General features: G+C 33.3%; 1 protein-coding gene across 13 annotated transcripts in view; it reads left to right on the forward strand.

Moving 5' to 3' along the window:
* The window catches only part of HECTD1 (HECT domain E3 ubiquitin protein ligase 1), a 94,537-nt gene that overhangs the window by 37,311 nt on the left and 34,153 nt on the right, over nt 1-23,073 (forward strand). For all 13 annotated transcript variants that reach the window (XM_059057198.2, XM_059057202.2, XM_059057200.2 and 10 more), the window contains 9 exons: nt 7,112-7,250; nt 7,421-7,591; nt 11,993-12,215; nt 12,734-12,997; nt 13,095-13,171; nt 16,709-16,843; nt 17,403-17,549; nt 18,929-19,023; nt 20,568-20,673. In XM_059057198.2, the coding sequence (XP_058913181.1) occupies nt 7,112-7,250; nt 7,421-7,591; nt 11,993-12,215; nt 12,734-12,997; nt 13,095-13,171; nt 16,709-16,843; nt 17,403-17,549; nt 18,929-19,023; nt 20,568-20,673 (1,357 nt within the window). The remainder of the gene's footprint in view (nt 1-7,111; nt 7,251-7,420; nt 7,592-11,992; nt 12,216-12,733; nt 12,998-13,094; nt 13,172-16,708; nt 16,844-17,402; nt 17,550-18,928; nt 19,024-20,567; nt 20,674-23,073) is intronic.

A 23,073-nucleotide genomic window follows, 5' to 3' on the forward strand; every position in this document is an offset into this window, starting at 1 on the left:
TTAGTACTATATAACACCTAGCCCATTATACTTACACTATGCTAGCCTTCTTTCTGTTTTTGGAACATTCTATGTACATTCTTACCATGGGGCTTTTGCACTTATTTCACTTTGTTGGAAACTTTCTATTCCCAGGGCTTTTGAATGGTTGGTTACTTCATATCATTCAGGTCTCAGTTCAAACGCTTATGTCCATTGACATTTATCCACCTAATTTAAATTTACCCTTAGGATACTTTTCATATCAGTCATGATGTTTTACTGTCTTCACAGAGTTTACACTGTCTGAAGTCTTGCTCTTCTTTGAGTTTTTGTTTGTTTTATAGTCTGTCTCCCCTCTAAAGCTCCATGAGAGATGGCCTTATGTCCTGCCCTATTCCTACAAAAACAAGGAGGTATAGAATAGGGCCTGATATTTAGTAGATCTTCAATAGATACACTGAATGAATGAGTGTGTTTTGTTTGCAGCTGCAAGTATTTTGGTATTAGTGGGATATGGGATATGTTTGTATAGCTCAGGGAATACTGTCAGAAAGGTAGACAAGAACTTTTTATGACCTATGAAGGCCTTTCTGGTCTAGATAGTGAGTGTGGACTTTACCCCACAGTTCAAGAAGGATCATTAAAGACTTGTGAGGAAATTTGTCACAGTCAGATTTGTGATTTATAAAGATCACTTTGGCAGTCTGGTGGAGCAAAGTACTGGAGGAGGGCAAGAATAAAAACAGACTACTTACGGGTTAATTGTCGATGTGAACTTTAGACAGTTGCTAGAAGACTAGATTGGTGGGAACAAATTGATGAGGTTGGGAGATGGGTTGTATTGGGTTGGCCAAAAAGTTCGTTTGGGTTTTTCCACAAGATGCTATGGAAAGCCCCGAACGAACTTTTTGGCCAACCCAGTATAAGAGTTGATGACCACCAATTAGATTTGAGGGATGAGGGAAAGGAAGGGGTAAAGAATGACTGCCAAAATTTTGGCTGAGTGATTGAGAATGTGATTTTGGTCATTTTAAGTTCAGGAGGTCTTTAGAACATGGAGTTTTGTAGGATTCAGGTGCCTTAAATACCAGTATTATGAGTTGACATTAAAGTGAAAATAGTTTACTTTAAATAGGATGAAAGTGCCAGTCAATTCACTGTGAACACCTAGGAACTTGGTTTTTATTCTTCCCCAAATAGCTACAGAAGGGTAGGTGTTAGTGGGGCCACTTTTTGTTTGTTTGTTTAACAAAAGATTTGATTCATTTTTAGAAATGAGCAAGTTCAATTTTGAAAAGATAATTCAGACTGAAAATTTTAGAGGACTAGGTGTCATGCGAATTAAAATACCTTAAGTTATATTTGGAGTTAGAATTGCTTCATTATAAGGCCATCAGGAAATTATAAAGTATGTCACCATATAACAGAGTTCCCTTAATGGGTAGTTATTTATTTATCATTCTTGTAAATATTTGAAGATCGTCTAAACACAATTTTAGTTATAGCATATTTGATGCTAAATTTTTCTAGATAATAGTTAGCTGACAAAGTTAATTGTGGTGAATAAGATAGCATATATCTTAGTTCAGAGCTCAGACTCTGGAGTCAGCTCAAAGTCAGTCCAAATGTCAGTGTTGCCACTTTGTAGACAGATAGCCATGGACAAGATACTTAACCCCTTGATCTTAATTCATCTCTAGGATGAGATAATTATACTTAATTTTCTTTAGGTGTGAAAATTAAAATTATGTGTGGTATTTAGCATAGTGCCTAATATTTTAGAGGTATAAGATATTTTATTAAAAAAAATGTTTGGGGCTTCCCTGGTGGTGCAGTGGTTGAGTCCTCCTGCTGATGCAGGGGACACAGGTTCGTGCCCCGGTCCGGGAAGATCCCACATGCCGCAGAGCGGCTGGGCCCATGAGCCATGGCCACTGAGCATGCGCGTGCGGAGCCTGTGCTCCGCAATGGGAGCGGCCACAACAGTGAGAGCCCCGCTTACCGCCAAAAAAAAAAAAAAAAAAAAAGTTTTATCATAGATAAGTTAAAATGTATTCAAACGTCGAGATAATCATATAATGAACCCCATCACATAGCTTCAATAAGTTTTAACAAATATCCCAGTCATTTCATTTATACCTCCCCAACTGTACTATTTTGAGGAAATCCAAGACTCAAATAGTTTTATCCATAATTTTTCTATATGTATCCATAAAAAATAAGGGTTCTTTTGTTTAGTACAGGGAATATAGCCAATGTTTTATAGTAACTTTAAATGAAGTATAATCTATAAAAATATTGAATCAGGGACTTCCCTGGTGGTCCGGCGGTTAAAACTCCGCGCTTCCACTGCAGGGGGCTCGGGTTCCATCCCTGGTCAGGGAACTAAGATCCCACATGCTGTGCAGTGCAGCCGAAAAATTAAAAAACTAAAAAAAAAAAAATGAAAAAAAAAAATATTGAATCACTATGTTGTATACCTAAAACTAATAGAATATATGTAAATAAACTGTATTTCAATAAAAAAATTTTTCGTCATTAAAAAGGGATTCTTTAAAAAGGATTCTTTTTTGTTTTTTAACATAATTGCAATACCATTATTACACCTAAAATAATTATAATAGTTCTTAAATATTACCAAACATCAAATCAGCATTCATTGTTCCCAATTTTCTCATAAATATTTTTCTTGACAATTGGATTTGGGGGAGGTTAATATTTTATGTTATTAATATGTTAATATTTTCCCTTGCTTCCTTTATTTTTGTAATATATTACAAGAATATATAGCAAATATATAAATTTATCTGTAAATGATACATAGTATTTTACAAGTTAAAGATTTATATAAATCGTATCATATTGTATGATTCTTCTTAATTTGCTTTTTATCTGGTAATATTTTTTTATTTGGTAAGATTCTTTCTTGCAGTTTATCCATTTCCACTTCTGAATCATTCATTTTTTTCTTTTCTTTCTTCCCTCCCTTCCTTCCTTCCTTCCCTCCCTCCCTACATTCTTCCTTTTTTTTGAAGTATAATTCACTTACAATACTACATTAGTTCAAGGTGCACAACATAGTAATTCAATTTCTATACATCACAAAATGATAACCATGATAATTCTTGTTACTATTTTTCACCATACAAAATGTTTACACTATTATTGACTATATTCCCCATTCTGTACATTTCACCCCTGTGACTCATTTATTTTGTAACTGGAAGTTTTGTACCTCTTCGTCTCCCTCACCTATTTCATTCATTCCCCCATCTCACAAGATGATTCATTAAAAAAATATATACTTGTCATTATTAAAAACAATCTGGACTACATTACAACCTAATTTTTTACCATTTCAGTTTAAAATTTGATCAGAAGAGTAAGCGTATGTACTCTAATCAGGCAGTTAAAAGAGGATCTGTATATATGGAATATATCAACTTTAGCTATTACCTATCATTATTGGTCTGTGTGCATTGTCGGTTCAGGAAATAAAAGGCAGAACAGATCAATGAAGCCTTCAGAACAGAGGATAGCAGTTTCACTGGTGGAGCATTTTGTAAAAACCTGATTATTTTCTCTGTGAGATATTTCTTCCCAGTTTTATTGAGATATAATTGACGTGTAACATTGTATTAAAGTGTATAACGTAATGATTTGATATATATGTATCTGTAATATTAAGACTGAGGACTTCACATTTTGCTTTTCAAGAAAGGCTACTTAGAATTTTGAAAAGGTGTGGTAAATATACATCTTTGGAGTTAGTGTCAATAATGGGACAAAGATTGAATAAACTTTTCAGCAGCAGAAATCCTTGAGGATCCATTTGTTTATTTATTTTTTAAATCAATTTGATTGAGAGGAAAGTAGACATGGTTGGATAAAGGGGGAAATTGTTCTAGGATGAGAATATTAAATAATCTAAAGATATAAATTTTTCCAAAGTTAATTTATAGAATGCAGTGTGAAAGAAAATAACTATAGAATTTGCTTTAGAATTTGACAGATCTTAAAGTTCTTCTGGAAGAATATATAGGTGAGATTATTAAAGAAAAATCTGAATAGTAGGTAGTGTAAACTTTCAGTAATTAAATCTTTATGATAACTAGCCCAAAAGTTTATAAATCATTGGAGTAGACTAGCCCTCCAAACAGAATCAATTGTGTTTAGAAATTGAATGTATTATAGTGGTAAATTATATAATGTATTAATATTTTATATCAATATAATATATTAAATGGTATTAGAATATTCGCTTTGTGGTTTGATTAAAAATCAGCTTAGTCCTTTATATTGTGTATTTAAATAAATTCTAAATTTATTTAAAATAAATTAAAAATAATAAAACCTTAGGAAAACAAAAAGAAAATATTATCAAATGTTTATCAGAACTTGGTAGGAAGAATGACTTTTAAAACTTGTTTGTGTTAGTCCTATCTGTCATTTAGAATTTATTCTATGTAAAAAAAACAAAACTGCACATCAGCAATAATATTACCCGTAACCATGAAAGTGACAGAAATATAAACTTGTAATCCAGATAAATCTTCCAGCAAATTGGTATTTATTAGCAAGTATGACCAAGGGATACCAACTTTATTATGCAGAGAACACATACAATTTTTTGGTCAAAGTATAAGTGCCAATTTAAATAAATTAGCCGATGACATTATGGTACAGTGCTCAAGATGAAAAAGAAAACAACAGGGAAAAATGTATCCCCTTACTAGTAAAAAACAAAACATTTATTTCGTGTCCTTTTCACCCATTAGACATTTAAGAAATTTTTTTTTTTTTTTTTTTTACAAAAGTAACAAAATTGTAGTGTATTAGTACATCCATATCTACTGATAATTTAAGCCGTTAACAGTCCTTTTGTCCCCTAGCTTTACTGAGGCATAATTTACATATAAAATTGTAAGATTTTTAAAATGTACATCTTAGTGATTTGATATGTGTATACATTGTGAAAGGATTCCCCTCATTTAGTTAATCAGCATATCCATCACTTCACGTATTTATCTTTGTGTATGTGTATACATGTGTGTTTGAGACAGAACATTTACTCTTAGCAAATTTTAATTATACAATACAGTTTTATCAACTATAGTCACCATTTTTTATATTAAATGCTCAAACCTTATTCATCTTATAGCTGAAAGTTTGTACCCTTTTACCAGCCTCTCCTTAATTCCCCCATCCCCAGCCACTGGCAGCCACTTTTCTACTGTTTCTACAAGTTTGCCTTTTTTTTTTAGATTTTCATTTAAGTGATATAAGGCAGTATTTGTCTTTCTCTAGCTTATTCACTTCGCATAATGCCCTTGAGATCCATCCATGTTGTCACTTAACAGATTTTTAAAAAAATCAGTTTGCCGAGTATGGATTCAGTATTGATGTACATTCAGCACTTAAGAAAATATTTAGACTCTTGGATCCAAGAATCACTCTACTGAAGAAATAAAACTGTTCACCAAAAATAATGCTATTTATAATAGAAAAGCCAGTAAGCTGAATGCTTATGATTTATATAATAGTGTTAAACAGGAAAATTTTATGTTATGAATATTATGCATAGTGTACTGGTTAAGAGATGAGTTTGAGTTGAGGCTCTAATTTACTAGCCCTGTGACCCTAGTAGAATTACCTTTCTTTGTCTCATTTTTTTTCATCTGTAGAACTGAGCTAATAAAACCTACTTCATAGGGGGTTTGGTGGGTGGATTAAATGAGGTGTAAAGTTTTTAAAATATATACAGGTGTTCCTGGCTCATTATGACTTAGCATGGTAGTGACAGATAGCCAGATAGGTAGACAACATATAAACATTCTTATGCTAGTTCAATTGAAATAAATCATGATATAAAATTATTATTATACATAAATACTGATTTTGCAACCAAATATAAATTGCCGTTAAGAAACACTGGAAGGAACTAATCCTGTTAGGGCAGTTTGCCCTCCATCTGCCTACTATTTTCTCTAATGTACTTGAATTTGTAATAAAACACGTTTTAAAATTAAAGAATACATGAAATACACCTAGAGAGAGTTATGAAATACATGAAGACCACATTCTGTAGGAATACAGCTGTCAGATACCTCTCTTGGATTTCGATAGTGATTTTTGCCTCTCCATCCTTCCTGTGGAGAAGTCACCTCAAGGGCAATGATATCTACAGCTTGGCGCACAGACTATTGTTAGATGCTCAGAAAACGTGTTAAAAGCATTATTGACTTTTATGTAATAGACCAGTGTGTTATAATTTAAATGTGTATGGATATTTGTGTATTTTATTTTAAAAGAACAAATCACTTATAAAATTGAGGTTAGATTGTGTGACATTATTGAGTATCTTCTGTGTTCTAAGTAAAGCAGTGGATAATAGAAGGGAAAGGAGTCATGCCAAGTTGTTAACAATGGGAATATTTAAGGGCATGGGATTACTAGGATCTCATTTACATGAGAATGTCATTATAATGAACATGTTTTAAATTTGACAAAGGACAAAAATGCTTAATTTGAAATACGAGTTCCATATAAACCATCAGGTGTTTTAAGTTAAGAGTTTTATATTTTGGGTTATAGATGCCATTTATTAGTAATTGTGTTACTTTTGATTTTCTAAAATTATCATGGCATGTTAACAGTCACGCTGGTTAATATAAAATAGCACATGTAAGAAAATTATAAAAATAATTTGTTTTAATGAGCTCAATATATTAATAGTAGAAAAATGAAATTCCCTCAAAAAGTGAACATAAACCTAGTGCTAATATTGTCTTAGTTTTTTGTATTCTTTAAAAAAACCATTTTTTTATTGGAGTATAGTTGATTTACAATGTTGTGTTAGTTTCTGCTGTACAGCAAAGTGAGTCAGTTGTAGATACACATATATCCATTTTTTAAAAATTCTGTTCCCATATAGGTCATTTACAGAGTATTGAATAGAATTCCCTGTGCTGTTCAGTAGGTTCTTATTAATTGTATTCTTTTATTAAGTGTATATTTTAGCAGAGTATTTAAAGCTTAAATTGGATATTTTGGTTTTCATTAGTGTTGCATTTTGTTTTATTTTAGCTTCTTACCATGGCTAACTAAAATTCTTTTTTTACTTTTCAAGGAAAGCAAGTCTTGCTCTGATTCGAAAAATGATTCATTTTTGCTCTGAAGCACTCTTGAAAGAAGTTTGTGATTCTGATGTTGGTCACAATTTGCCTACAGTACTAGTGGAAATCACTGCAACAGTTCTTGATCAAGAGGTCAGTTTATTATCTTTATTGAAACTCCTGTAGCTTTAATACCCATTAGTTAGTAGTCAGTAAAATAATTTAACTTGTGTCCTAATTTTATTAAATCATTTTGTCTGTACAGATGATTGCATTTGTCTACTCCTATCATTTTCCCTTAATTTCCCTTTTTTTCCCCCCAGGATGATGATGATGGCCACTTGCTGGCTTTGCAGATCATAAGGGACTTAGTAGATAAAGGTGGTGATATTTTTTTGGATCAGCTAGCCAGACTTGGTGTAATTAGCAAAGTGTCAACTTTGGCAGGTCCTTCCTCTGATGATGAGAATGAAGAGGAATCAAAACCAGAAAAAGTGAGTGGTCTTAATTGCAGTGGTACCTATCAAGAATAGGGTTTCTTTTGAGGAAATGTAGTTCCAATTACAATGGATTTTGACAAAATAATGGCAGTATGGAGTAGTATTATAATTTTTAAAAATTTGGTCACTTTTCTTTTAAAATATATCATTGGTAAAATTTAAAACTTGAAGAAAAGTTGCAAATAAAGAATATCAGAACATCCTCTATCCAAAATCACTAATTTTTGACATTTTGCTCCATTTGCTTTATTACTTACAAAGACACACGTGTGCATGCACATTTAAAGTATATTATTTGAGGGAATTCCCTGGCGGTCCAGGGGTTGGGATTCCAAGCTTTCACTGCCAAGGGCCTGGGTTCAATCCCTGGTCGGGTAACTAAGATCCCAAAAGCTGCATGATGTGGCCAAAATGATAATAATAATAATGATAATAATAAAATATATTATTTGAGAGAAGCTGGATACATAGTGCCCCTTTATGTAAATTTATTTACTTATTTTTTGTTTTGTTTTGGCCGCACCTCGTGGCGTGCGGAACTTCCCTAAATAGGGATTGAACCCGTGCCCTCTGTAGTGGAAGCATGGAGTCTTAACCACTGGATCACCAGGGAAGTCAGTGCCCCTTTTTATACCTAAAATCTTCACCAAAAAACCAGGATATTGTCTTATAGAATCCTAGTATAGTTATTAAAATCAGAAAAATTTAATATTTATAGACAATATTATCTAATCCAGAGACTGTGTTCAAATTTGCCATTGCCCTAATAGCAATGCCCTCCTGTGGCCCACGCCACCCCCCCCAGAATCCAATCCAGGAGCACAGTATATTTCGTTGTCATGTTGTTCCATTTCTCAGCCTTTCTTTTTCTTTCATAGCCTTGGCATTTTTTTGAAGAGGACAGACCACTTAATTTGGACAATGACCCTCACATTGTGTTTGTGCCATGTTTCTTCATAATTAGATTCAGGTTGTGTGTTTTTGAGCAGAAAGACTATAGAGGTGATGTTATGGCCTTCTCGTGTAAAATGTGCCTTTTTAGAGGTACATGATGTCTGTTTGCGCTCTTGCTGTTGACGTTAACTTGGATCAGTTGGTTGTATTTGTCTCTACTAGGTTTTTCTATTGTAAAGATACTTTTTCCCTTTTGTAATTAATAAGTAATTTGTGGGGAGATAATTTGAGACTGTGCAAATATGCTGTTTCTCTTTAAACTTTTATGCACTAGTTTCAGTACCTATCGATAATTCTTGCCTTAGATTGCATATTTTAAAATATGCCTTATTTGTCTCTACCAATTGCCAGCAATGATTTAGTCCTACCATTTAGTGAATGCTTCCTACATATTAGTGACTGAGTATTAATAGTTTTGAGAGAATGGTAGAGTATGGATTGTAATTGCAGAATCCTGAGTGGTTTCGTGTATATGTGTGTTTCCTAAATTACTGGAGATTTAACCAAAAACAAAACAAGAAGTGATATCTGGGTTCATCCCCCTGGAATTCTTTCATTCAAGAAATAGGTTACAGATCCCAGCAGTCTTTGTAGAAGTTAACAAGCAAACATTTACATGAAAATGATAGGAACCTAGAATAGCCAAAGCATCCTTGAAAATGAACAAAGTTGAAGGACATACACCAGCAGATTTCAAGTCTTATTATAAAGCTATAGTAAGCAAGAAAGTGTGGTAGTGGTGTAAAAATAGATTAATGACTCACACATATATGGTCAATTGTTCAAACAAAGTGCTAAGGTAATTCAGTCACAAAAAGATGGTCTCTTTAAAAATGATGCTTGAACAAGTGGATAACATATGCAGAAATCTTACCCCTTTTAACAAAAAAAAAAGAAATGAACTGAAATGGATGGGCTAAAACTGTAAGGCTTCTAGAGGAAAAAGAAGAAAATCTTAGTGACCTTGAGCTTGACAGAGATTTCTTAGATAGGACATTAAAAGATTATATTATAAAAGAACAAAAAATAAATTGTTTTCATTAAAATTAAACCTTTGTTCTTCACACTACATTATTATTATTTTTAAAATAAAGTATTTATTTGGCTGCATGGGGTCTTAGTTGCAGCACATGGGATCTTCATTGTAGCATGCAGGATCTTTAGTTGAGACATGCAGGATCTTTCATTTGCAGCATGCACACTTTTAGTTGCAGCACGTGGGATCTAGTTCCCTGATCAGGGATCGAACCCGGGCCCCCTGCATTGGAAGTGCAGTCTTAGCCACTGGACCACCAGGGAAGTTCCCAAAATACATTATCTGGAAATGAGAAGACAAGTCAGAAAATTCTTTGAGATTTATCTTTATTCTTTGAAAATATCTTCTTCTTTTGTCTGTTTTTTGGCTGCGCTGCCTGGCTTGTGGGATCTTAGGTCCCTGACCATAGATTGAACCCCTACTCCCTGCAGTGGAAGCATGAAGTCCTAACCAGTGGACTGATTTTGGCCTTCATTTTTTTTTTTTTCTATTTTATAAATAAATAAATAAATTTATTTATTTATTTATGCCGTGTTGGGTCTTCGTTGCTGCGTGCGGTCTTTCTCTAGTTGCAGTGAGCGGCAGCTACTCTTTGTTGCAGTGTGCAGGCTTCTCATTGCAGTGACTTCTCTTGTTTAGGAGCACGGGCTCTAGGCACACGGGCCTCACTAGTTGTGGCTCGCATGCTCTAGAGCGCAGGCTCAGTAGTTGTGGTGCATGGGCTTAGTTGCTCCATGGCACGTGGGATCTTCCTGTACCAAGGTTTGAACCTGTGTCCCCTGCACTGGCAGGTGGATTCTTAACCACCGCACCACCCGGGAAGTCCCTTGGCCTTCATTTTCAATGGACATTTTCAGTTCCTGCAGGGACTCTTGGCTGATCATTTTCCAGCACTTGAAGAGATATTGCATTGTCACCTGATGTACATAGTCTCTACTGAGATGTTTTCTTCCTCTGGCTGTTTTTAAGACTTTATAACTTTTTTTAGCAATTTGACTTTGATGTGCTTAGCTGTTTGGTTTGTGTGTGTGCATGCACATGTGGGTTTTCTGCCCCTGCTCAGGATTATTTAATTTTTTTGGTCTGTGGGCTTACAGTTACATCACATTTGGAAAAATTTTGAACTGTTGGTATGATGATTTTACACTCTGGCTGTTAGGAATGCAAATGTCTGACCACCCTGTATGACCTCTGAATTGTTCACCTTACCATTTTCAAGTCATTATTTTCTCTGCTTTATGGGACATCAGCTGTACACAGATGGTCTGGTACTCAGTAGAGATGTCCTGGTGACCACTTTGCACATTTCTAGAGGTCTTTTGTGCTTGACTCCCTGATCCTGAACTCATCCACCACATATTCCATTTGCCTTAATCTCTTCAAACACAGATCTCCATTTCCTCAACTTACACTGCTGGACTCTGTGTTCCCTCTTCTTAAGACCTTAGCCAGAAACTCTGTCTGAGCCTAAGGGGCTTACCTTATTTGTTTCTGTTTTCTGGGAGATCATGCAGTCCTGTGTTGCTTGTTGTCCAGTATTTGAGAACACTTTTTCATGTGTTTTGTCTGGTTTTTTTCGTTGTTGACAGTGGATAGGCAAGTCTTGATCCTTATTAATCTATCGTGGCCTAGAGCACATGTACTATGTTTAGGGAAATTTATAATCCATATTTTACAATCTTATTTTAGTGTTATAAGCTAAGTACTACTTCAGAGAAGAAGCATGTAAAAGATACACTTAAAATAATTTTAAGTATAATAAGTCTTCATAAAGTTTAAAAGTACTTTACCCATACGCACATGTGTGCACACACATGCCAAGATCATATATGTTAATGATGAATATTCTTAATATTAAATGTTGTCAACAAAATAAAATTTTTTTGGATGCTGGGGTAGGCAAACAGTGTTTACAAGTTATTTTTCTTTTAAACACGCTATAGCTAACATTTTTATTGGCTAAGGGTGGGAACTTACAAATTATATTGTTAAAACACATTTCTGGTGATTCTCTTGCACCCTAGGTTTGGATACCATTGATCTAGTGTAAACATTCATTTTTTTACAAATAATCTGTTAGGCCCAGAGATATGGTGAGTTTATCAAGTCCTAGATAATTAGCTAATTGTGTGTAAACCTAATCCATTTGTCTTCTTTACCGTTATACCTGGAGATGTTATAACTTAGGTTATTATGTGAATTTCTTAACTTTTTTTTAGGATGGACTTTTAAGATTATAGGTAATTAGTTGAATCAGAATATGTATTAAACTACAGGCAGCTGAATATTATATCCAGGATGTTTTAATTCTAAATTTGATTCATGGTCATGTTTTTTTAAGTACTTATGAATATTTGGAATATAAGTTATTTCCCACGTTTCATTGAATAATTTTACACATTTAGGAAGATGAACCACAGGAAGATGCTAAAGAATTGCAGCAGGGTAAGCCATATCATTGGAGAGACTGGTCCATCATTAGGGGAAGGGACTGCTTATATATATGGAGTGATGCAGCAGCCTTGGAACTATCTAATGGCAGTAATGGATGGTTTAGATTTATCTTGGATGGAAAACTTGCCACCATGTATTCAAGTGGTAGTCCTGAAGGTGGATCGGATAGTTCAGGTAATATTTTGTTTCTGTTAAAATGTTTTACTAGTTTCTGTAATTTTGATAATTTGTTTTTCTGCTCATATTTTTGCTACCATTGTCATAGCAATAGCATGTCCTTGATTATCATATGGCCATTCCTTTAATATTAACAGAGAAAAATGATTGTACCATGAAAGCATTTCATACTTTTTTATTGTATGAGACAAGGAATAGCATTGTATCAATAATCTACTTTTACTGTCTACATCCTTTAGGTAAAGGTGCCTCTTATCACATAATGATGAATTGCACATGTGTGATGCTGTCTCAAATTATATCTTTTCCCAAAAGCCTTCTACTTTAAAAAATTATGGCTGCAGGATTGTTTTAATGCTTGAACCTAAATAATATCAAACCAGTGAGAGTATATCAAAGAACAAAACTTTAATGAAAGTTTTTTAATAAAATTGATATTTCAATAGGTAGTTTTCTTTAAAAAATGGAATATTTGAAAGGAGTGAAGTTTTAAAACAAACATTTTGTCTTTATAGAAAGCAGAAGTGAATTCTTAGAGAAGTTACAAAGAGCTCGAGGCCAAGTAAAGCCGTCTACTTCAAGTCAACCTATACTCTCAGCGCCAGGACCCACTAAACTCACTGTAGGGAATTGGTCACTAACATGTTTGAAAGAAGGAGAAATTGCTATTCATAACTCAGATGGCCAGCAAGCAACAATATTGAAAGAAGATTTACCTGGTTTTGTGTTTGAATCTAATAGAGGAACCAAGCATTCATTTACTGCAGAAACTTCTCTGGGTAAGTATGTAGGTATGTCAGTTTAACAGATAAGAATAAATGAATATGTTAAATTGCAATAAAATATGTTCTGTGAAATACGTTTTTTTTTTTTAAGGTTCAGAATTTGTGACTGGCTGGACTGGCAAAAGAGGCAGAAAACTAAAATCTAAGTTGGAAAAAACTAAGCAAAAGGTATTTTTATGGGATTTGCTTTGTTTTTTGTCTTTTATACTGATGTAGCAAGGTTTCAGGGGTAGATTGTAGGCATTTAAAAAATTGAGCCATGTAACATAAGCTACCCTAATCTAATGTATTTTTAGTTTTCCTTTTTCTGTGCTCATTATCTTAATTTTCCCCAATATGTATACATTTACTTATAGTTTTTATACTATAAGTATGAAAAAAACTTATAGTTTTTATACTCTAAGTAAACACCAACATTAAAATAGAAACAAAATTGAGACAAAGTATAAAATTTAAATAATTTTAAAATTATGTGTTATTAATGTCACAGAAACTTTAAACTCATGCTTTAATTATGATTAATGATAGTATTTTTAGTGATGTAGTGGGATTGAAAATGCATTATTATAATTTACAGTCTTGATTTAATACTTTGTGATGAATCAATTTGAATTCCTGGTTCTAGATTCAGATAATTTTTTTTTTTTTTTTTTTTTGTGGTACGCGGGCCTCTCACTGTTGTGGCCTCTCCCATTGCTGAGCACAGGCTCTGGACGCGAAGGCTCAGTGGCCATGGCTTACGGGCCTAGCCACTCCGCAGCATGTGGGATCTTTCCGGACGGGGGCACAAACCCGTATCCCCTGCATCGGCAGGTGGACTCTCAACCACTGCGCCACCAGGGAAGCCCTAGATTCAGATAATTTGATGCTTAGTTTAATGGCCATTTCAGATGAAATCACTGTTTCAAAAAGATACAGGAGCAAATATGTTACTGACTCCAGGAACAAATATGTTATTGACTCATATTACTAATTCTTAAATTCTGTCCATTTATTATGCATTGGTTTTTTCAAAAATAAAGCCATTATATTTCTTTTTTTTTTTAATTGGGGTATAGTTGTTTTACAATGTTATGTTAGTCTCTACTGTACAGTGAAGCAAAGTAGAGTTCCCTGTGCTATACAGCAGTTTCTTATTAGTTATGTTTTATACATATTAGTGTATATATGTCAGTCCCAATCTCCCAGTTCATCCTACCCCACCCCACCCTGCTTTCCCCTCCTCGGTGTCCATACGTTTGTTTTCTACATCCATGTCTCTATATTATATTTCTTTTTTAAAAAAAATTTTATTTATTTATTTATTCATTCATTCAGCTGTGCCGGGTCTTAGTTGTGGCGCTCGGGATCTTCATTGCTGTATGCGGGTTCTTGGTTGTGGCATGCTGGATCTTCAGTTGCAGCATGCAGGATCCTCAGTTGCAGCATGTGGGCTCTTTTGATGAGGCATGCGAACTGTTAGTTGTGGCAGGCAAACGCTTAGTCGCAGCATGTGGGATCTAGTTTCCTGACCAGGGTTCAAATCTGGGCCCTCTGCATTGGGAGGGCAGAGTGTTAACCACTGGACCACCAGGGAAGTCCCAAGCCATTATATTTCCATCTTTATTATATCAATTGTTCTTGAATTTTTTAATTTTTAAAAGAAAAAAAAAAAATCTCATAGTTAGATTCAGTATCTTCTGATGACACATTTTTATTTTACCTATAATAATGATATAGTTTTTTCATATAGTATGTGAAGAATGCTTTTGGGTGATTGGATATAGTTTTTTCATATAGTATGTGAAGAATGCTTTTGGGTGATTGGGATAGGGGGGTACTTGTGTGGCTTTGGCCATAGGAATAGTCATAAGGGGTTTTATTTGGAGCACTATATTATATAATATATATATATTATGTATATTATATATATATATTCATTCATGTCTTCATTTCCAGTTGTAAAATTGCGAGGCTATCCTAGAGATATTCCACATTTCCACATGCTAGACCTGGGAAAGAAAATTGCTTGCTTGCTTGCTTTCTCTTTCTCTCTTTTTCTTGCTTTCTTTAATTTATAAATATATATTACCTCTATAGCTATATATATTATTCCATGATTGCTTCTGTGTTTTTCAAAAAAGAGTGTGAAGCCAGAGGTTTTTTTCCAATTCAGGATATCTTAAGGGCATTTGAGGAAGAAATATCTCAATTGAAGGTAGCCATTAGATGGTAAAAGGAATTTGAACTAAATACAGTTTTCATTTTCATGATAGTTATGTTCTGTAAAGTTGCCATGAATACTGAACCATTGCTTCTTGGAGAAATACAGGAAGAAATACAGAGCCTCCTGTGAGGCTCTGGTCACATTTTGAAAGTTTTTGCTGCACTGTTCTTGCCGAAAAATGACTGTGAAAAGTGCTGCAAGTATTGATTTGTGGATTACAAATGAATTTTATTGACTAGTTGATTTCACAAATATTAATTCTCAAATAATGAGGCTTAGCTGTAATTCTTTATAAAGCTACCGGTCAGCTTTCTCAGGAGTTTTTTGGAATAACTGATGTTGTATTAACCAACAAATCTAGATTAACTCACCGGGAACTGAACTTTTACAGTACAAAAGAAAAGTAAATCAAGGAGGATATAGTCTCAGTCCTGTAGTTTCATTTTCTTAAAAAAATATGATTATTGATTCAGATCCTTGAAATCAGTAGTAAATCAGTGATCATGTGGCTATTCTTTTGCATATGGAAGCAGTATATATCAACATATAGTAGTTTTAGGTAAAAATAATTTTAACTATTAGTTTTAACCTGTTTTTATTTCTTAATATTGTTTATAAAGGAATAGTTTCTTCAGTGTTGTCTGATATCCAGAACTTACTTATCTTTTAATTCTGAAAGGCATACTGAAATAGAATAGAAAGGTACTATTAATTCATTTAGGGAGTGAAATTTTTTCTGTTACAGTAGAGCTATGCTTATGATTTAAATGAAATCACATAAATCTTAAATTTACATTATTTAAGCATATATTTTAAAGAATGTTACATACTAAATTTCATTAGACCCAAGCCTTGGACATGTGTGGGTTTCTCTCTCAAATAACAATTTAACTTAAATGAGAGGTAATTAGTGCCCAAACTGATAATACAGTCATTCTTTCTCTTGATGAAATATATAAATACATGAGCATCATATATACTTTGTGTGAATAATATAAATAGAAAAAAGATATAATAACCTAAAGTACACCCCAGAATGTTAAAAGGTTCAACTTCAGTTGATGGAATTATAGATGGCTTAATTTTCTTTCTTTCTTTCTTTCTTTCTTTCTTTCTTTCTTTCTTTCTTTCTTTCTTTCTTTCTTTTTTGCTTATTTGTATTTTCTAATTGGTTCACCATAGAACAGGTTACTTTTATTAAAAAGAGCAAAGTTACTTTTTATAGGTTTAATTTGATTTAAATGAAATAAGCTCCTGTTTGGTATATGAATACAAAGTTTAAAAATTAAAATTATAAGTTCTTTGACTTGACATTGCTAAAATCTGCTAGAATAGTAGACTTCTTGATGTGTATGAATAGAGGTAGTAACATTTTTTTGGAACTTGATACTGGCACAAACATCTTAATTCTAAAGGTTGCATGTATATATTTAAAAGGAAGATTTGGTAAAATTATTAATTGTAGTAAAAATTCACATTTACTATTTTTATTTTGGTAGGTACGAACTATGGCTCGAGATTTATACGATGACCACTTTAAAGCTGTTGAAAGCATGCCTCGTGGAGTAGTGGTAACACTCAGAAACATAGCAACTCAGTTAGAGTCATCTTGGGAACTTCATACAAACAGACAAGTATGTTAGCCTCTAGATTTTATGACACACAGTGATCTTCGTTTAGTTTTTTCCCTTTATCCTTTATATTCTGGGTATTGATTAGGGGGTCAGCAAATTATCACCCATGGGCTAAATTTTGTATGGTTTTGTGAGGTAAGAAGCATTTTTACATTTCTAAATCGTTGAACACAAATAAAAAGTAAGAATAATATTTCATGATACCTGAAAGTTATATGTATGTGTAAAGTCAGTGTCTGTAGTAGTTTTATTGCTCACAGCCATGCTCATTTATTTACATATTGTCCATGACTACTTTAGTGGCCACAATGACAGCCTTATATAGGTGTGACCAAGATATGTGATATGGCCTGTGAAGCCTAAAATATTTACAGTCAGCTCTTTACAAAAGAGTTTACCAGGCCTGGTAGAGATAATTTGCATTAATAATTTGAATTTCTTAATCTAATTTAGTATCTAATTTATTTTCATGGTAATTGATGCTCTGATAAATTAAATATCTTAAGACCTGTTTGTTTTTTCAGTTGTCTTTAATTTAAAAAAAATTTGTTTCTTTTAGTGTATTGAGAGTGAGAACACTTGGAGAGATTTAATGAAGACAGCTTTAGAAAATCTAATTGTACTTTTGAAGGATGAAAACACAATTTCACCATATGAAATGTGCAGTAGTGGCTTGGTGCAAGCGCTTCTTACTGTTTTAAATAATGTAAGTTTATGAAGTAGTACAGAATGAGGTATATAGTTAAAAAATATATTTTTAACTACATTTTGACAGAGCGAGATTTACTTTGTTTTTGTCAAGATGTATTAAAAACTGAGTAGTAAATGTTAACATTTATAATTTTTCCAGCCTTTCAAGTTTTATCATTAGTTTGAGCCAGTTGAATTAAATAATTGAGTTTATTTAGAGTTTTTTGGTTACCTGATTATAATTTGTTCAAGATTTGTTTGAACAAAACACTTGCTTATAGTAGCCTAAGATTTAACATTATTCATTGCTGTGATTTCCTCATAACTTAACATAAAATGGAGTTAGTCTATAGGCCTTTTAAAATACCTAAATATTTGCATAAAGTTAATTTATGAGCATTGGCAATTTAGGAAGTTTATGTGAATATTTGACAAGTATTTGCTAATAACAAATATTTGACAAGTATTTGCTACCTTATAATAACAAATATTTGACAAGTATTTGCTACCTTATATTTCTCTTCAATTTAGTCTGCGTTACTATCTCTATATTGTGATAAAATTTTTTCCTTTATTTTAATGAAAGGTGTGTGTATATATATATACACCCACACACTTATTTTAACAAATTCTAACAATAAATTATAAAAAGCGAAGGTTTTCTCCCCATTTTAGTTCTATTTGCCATTTTATTTTATTTTATTTTATTTTTTTTTGCGGTATGCGGGCCTCTCACTGTTGTGGCCTCTCCCGTTGCGGAGCACAGGCTCCGAACGCACAGGCCCAGCGGCCGTGGCTCACGGGCTCAGCCGCTCCGCGGCATGTGGGATCTTCCCGGACCAGGGCACGAACCCGTGTCTCCTGCATTGGCAGGCGGACTCTCAACCACTGCGCCACTAGGGAAGCCCCTATTTGCCATTTTAATTTCTTGATCTAATCATTGTACTTTAACTGCAGTCAGTCTCGTGTTTCCTTCATTATTTTTTACCATTTGCATTTATTCTCATTTATTAAAATTACATTGATATAGCATCACTTTATATCACTAGTAGTATCTATGAAATCATTGTTTTGATATACCAGTCATATTTTTCTAATACTAATTAATGTAAATAGTACTGTTAAAATGCAAAATGTTTATAAATAATCTGAAATTACCTTGCATACCACTACACTTTGAGAAAAGGAGTATAATTGCCACTCCATTATAACACTGAAGATATTAGCCATGATCTGCAAGTCATATAATGGAAAGAATTTTAATTGAAAGAAAATAATGATTTCACTTATATTGTATTGATAATTTTGTAATATATTAATATTCATCTTTCAGAATGTGTTTTGATAAATTTCAGTAACAGCCTTAAAACTTTTTCTTTCCTTTTTTTTTCTTAGAGCATGGATTTAGATATGAAGCAAGATTGTAGTCAACTGGTAGAAAGAATAAATGTTTTTAAAACAGCCTTTAGTGAAAATGAAGATGATGAAAGGTAAATCCCCAAATTTCTTTTAATTTGATGTTTGCAGTGTTTGCAAGTTGATAGCTTTCCTTTAAAATAGAGCCTAGTATAGTGTTTATACACAAAGTAGGAACTTCTTTATTCAGTACAAAAGTAGCTTATATTATAAATAGATAAAAAAGGAAAGATTTTTAAAGTATTTTTTAATCTAGTGGAATAAAAGGAAGATTATATGTCTGCTGTGAATGCAAGTGACCACTTATTTTAAATTAGATAATCTTTAAGATACAAGTAGAAAATTGAACACTGATTAAATATTTGTTGATATTAAGTAGTAATTGTTCATTACCTTTTAGGTGTGGCAATGATATGATTTTATTTTTTAAGAATTCTTTTGTAGGGGTACATACCCAGAGTATTTCTGGGTGAAATGATATGTTATTTGGCATTTTCTTTTTTTTAAAAATTTTTTATAAATTTATTTATTTTTGGCTGCTTTGGGTCTTTGTTGCTGCCTGTGGGCTTTCTGTAGTTGTAGTGAGCGGGGGCTACTCTTCGTGGTGGTGCACGGGCTTCTCATTGCAGTGGCTTCTCTAGTTGCGGAGCATGGGCTCTAGGTGCATGGGCTTCAGTAGTTGTGGCTCGTGGGCTCTAGAGCACAGGCTTAGTAGATGTGGAGCACAGGCTTAGTTGCTCCGGGGCATGTGGCATCTTCCTGGACTAGGACTTGAACCTGTGTCCCCTGCATTGGCAGGCAGATTCTTAACCACTGCGCCACAAGTCCTCTGGCATTTTCTTTGAAATATATAGGAAGGAGAGAAATGGGTGGGGATATAGATAGAAATCAATTGGCTATTAGTAGGTAATTGTTGAAGCTGGGTCATGAGTTGATGAAGGTGTATTTTACTATTTTATTACTTTTGAATGTGATTGAATTTTTAAAATGATAAACGAAATTCAGTTCATTCCATTAATTTTAAATACCATTTTAAATGAGTGCATATTACATTATATGGATGTATAATAATTTATTGAAACAGTCTATTAAACATATTGGCTGTTTGCAAATTATTACTAATACTAAAATGTAAGTGTCTTGGTGGGAACATCTTTTTACATAAATTCCTTTAAATTGTATTACTGAGTTATTGATGATGTTTTAAAGGTTTTGGGTATAAATTGTCATGTTGTTTTCCAGAAATATTATACCAGTGTTGCCTTGCCAACACTACTGTCATTTTCAAAACGTTGCTGCTTTATATAGTCTTTTATATGTATCAAATATTATATAATAAAATTGTTTAAACTTTAAAAAATAAATTACATGTTAAATTATATATTACTTTGAATGCATTTGATGAACATTTCATAAGAAAAATGAAATATTTTATTAAGTGAAGAAATTGAGTTATAAGATTATTTTTGCTTACTCGTATGTAGTCTAATACAAAATTAAACATCTCTTTGCATTAATATAGAATGTAGGGGTTCTATATGAGGTTGGTTATTACAGTTTCTTTATGAACATTAGCATGAACTTATATAAACGCTCTTAACAATTTTTTTTTTCCTAGTCGACCAGCTGTTGCATTAATCCGAAAGTTAATAGCTGTACTAGAATCTATTGAACGTCTACCTCTCCATTTGTATGATACACCAGGATCCACTTATAACCTCCAGGTAACCATGGAAAATGCAGTTGCTATTATTGCTGAATGCATTTAGGAGCAGGCTTAGATAGTTTTCTTTAAAAAAACAAAGCCAAAAAACTTTTATATTTTATTAAAGAACGATTGTGCTTGATCATTAAAGACTTGAACCTTTAATGACATTTGATTGTTCTTTTTAATGACTCTTGAATGTATCGGTATTTTAATGTTTATTTTAGGTTTTAAATCATATTTGGTAGATCATATTTGGCGAAAGACACCTTATCAGTGGGAAAACAGAAAAGAGAGTCCTTCTGTTCTAGAATTATGAGTTAAGTCCCTTCGTCTCTGTGTGTATCTCAACATATGAGAAAATGTGAAAATATTTTACGGACAGTTTTTTTTTCTTGCTTTCTGTATGTCATTGTTTAGAACCAGATTGCCTTCCTTAGCTATTTCTATTGATTTTTGAAATCTGTCATTATCACATGGTTTTATAAAAACCCTGTTTTCTTCCTGAATGTCACTTGGTTAACATTCTTATTAATTCATTAAATTATTCTTTTGTTAGCAGCTAGTATCCAGATATTAACAGACAAAACAAATAATTCTTACTGCTAATATTCCAAACCAGATCTTTATCACATCTTCTGTAGGTTACTTTAGTATTTTCTAGCATGTTCTTTGGCCTTGAATCTTGCCTTTATTTGAACAATCCTGCATTCCTATGTATCAAAGAGTTTCTTTTAAATATGGCCTTTAATAAGTGACTAAAACTATTTGCAATAACAGTGCCTACTCAAAGCAAAAAACTTACCATACCTCCAAGAGCCCAGTAGTGTTACCAAAGCCAACTAGACTCCCAGTATAGAAAGCTTGTTCATAGAGTTACAGTATAATTAGTATATCTGACATGATGTGTATATTAAACAAGATGTAGAGGTCTACTTTGTGCTTTACTTCAGACAGAATAATATAGAGGAACAAGGGGAGTTTTTGGTCTATCCTTTTAAAGGTTTTATCCTTGATAGATGAATGAGGTAGAAATAGGTCTCAAAGACTGGAAATTCCCCTGCTTATACTTTTACAGTCCTAGGAGCACCAACATCTTTTATTATACGTATCTCATTTTAGGAGACTGTGCAAGATACAAAGATAGGAAGGCTGGGAATGTGCCCCCTGGTAACTTTGCAGTCTGAAATGCTTTCCAAATGTACATGTAAATATTTAATTATGTGTCTCTAGAAATTAGTTAAGATTTATACAGAAATGAAGCACATACTTGTTTTATTTACTAAAGTATATTGGATTGGAAGCTATAGTGTATTTTTAAAAATTTATTAGCCATAGAAGATTACTTAATATATTCTAGCTTTAAAAGCATAAGTTAATCAACTACATTTTTTTTTAACATCTTTATTGGAGTATAATTGCTTTACAATGGTGTGTTAGTTTCTGCTTTACAACAAAGTGAATCAGTTATACATATACATATGTTCCCATATCTCTTCCCTCTTGCGTATCCCTCCTTCCCACCCTCCCTATCCCACCCCTCTAGGTGGTCACAAACCACCTAGCTGATTTCCCTGTGCCATGCCGCTGCTTCCCACTAGCTATCCACCCTATGTTTGGTAGTGTATATGTCCATGCCACTCTCTCACTTCGTCACAGCTTATCCTTCCCCCTCCCCATATCCTCAAGGCCATGCTCTAGTAGGTATGTGTTTTATTCCTGTCCTACCCCTAGTCTCTTCATGACATTTTTTGTTTTTTCTTAGATTCCATATATATGTGTTAGCATACGGTATTTGTTTTTCTCCTTCTGACTTACTTCACTCTGTGTGACAGAATCCATGTCCATCCACCTCACTACAGATAACTCAGTTTCATTTCTTTTATGGCTGAGTAATATTCCATTGTATGTATGTGCCACATCTTCTTTATCCATTCATCTGTTGATGGACACTTAGGTTGCTTCCATGTCCTGGCTATCATAAATAGAGCTGCAATAAACATTTTGGTACATGACTCTTTTTGAATTATGGTTTTCTCAGGGTATATGCCCAGTAGTGGGATTGCTGGGTCGTATGGTAGTTCTATTTGTAGTTTTTTAAGGAACCTCCATACTGTTCTCCATAGTGACTGTATCAATTTACACTCCTACCAGCAGTGCAAGAGTGTTCCCTTTTCTCCACACCCTCTCCAGCATTTATTGTTTCTGGATTTTTTGATGATGGCCATTCTGACTGGTGTGGGATGATATCTCATTGTAGTTTTGATTTGCATTTCTCTAATGATTAATGATGTTGAGCATTCTTTCATGTGTTTGTTGGAAATCTGTATATCTTCTTTGGAGAAATGTCTATTTAGGTCTTCTGCCCATTTTTGGATTGGGTTTGTTTTTTTGTTATTGAGCTGCATGAGTTGCTTAT

Source organism: Kogia breviceps, chromosome 3, assembly GCF_026419965.1.
Source record: "Kogia breviceps isolate mKogBre1 chromosome 3, mKogBre1 haplotype 1, whole genome shotgun sequence".
Taxonomy (NCBI): Eukaryota; Metazoa; Chordata; class Mammalia; order Artiodactyla; family Physeteridae; genus Kogia; species Kogia breviceps.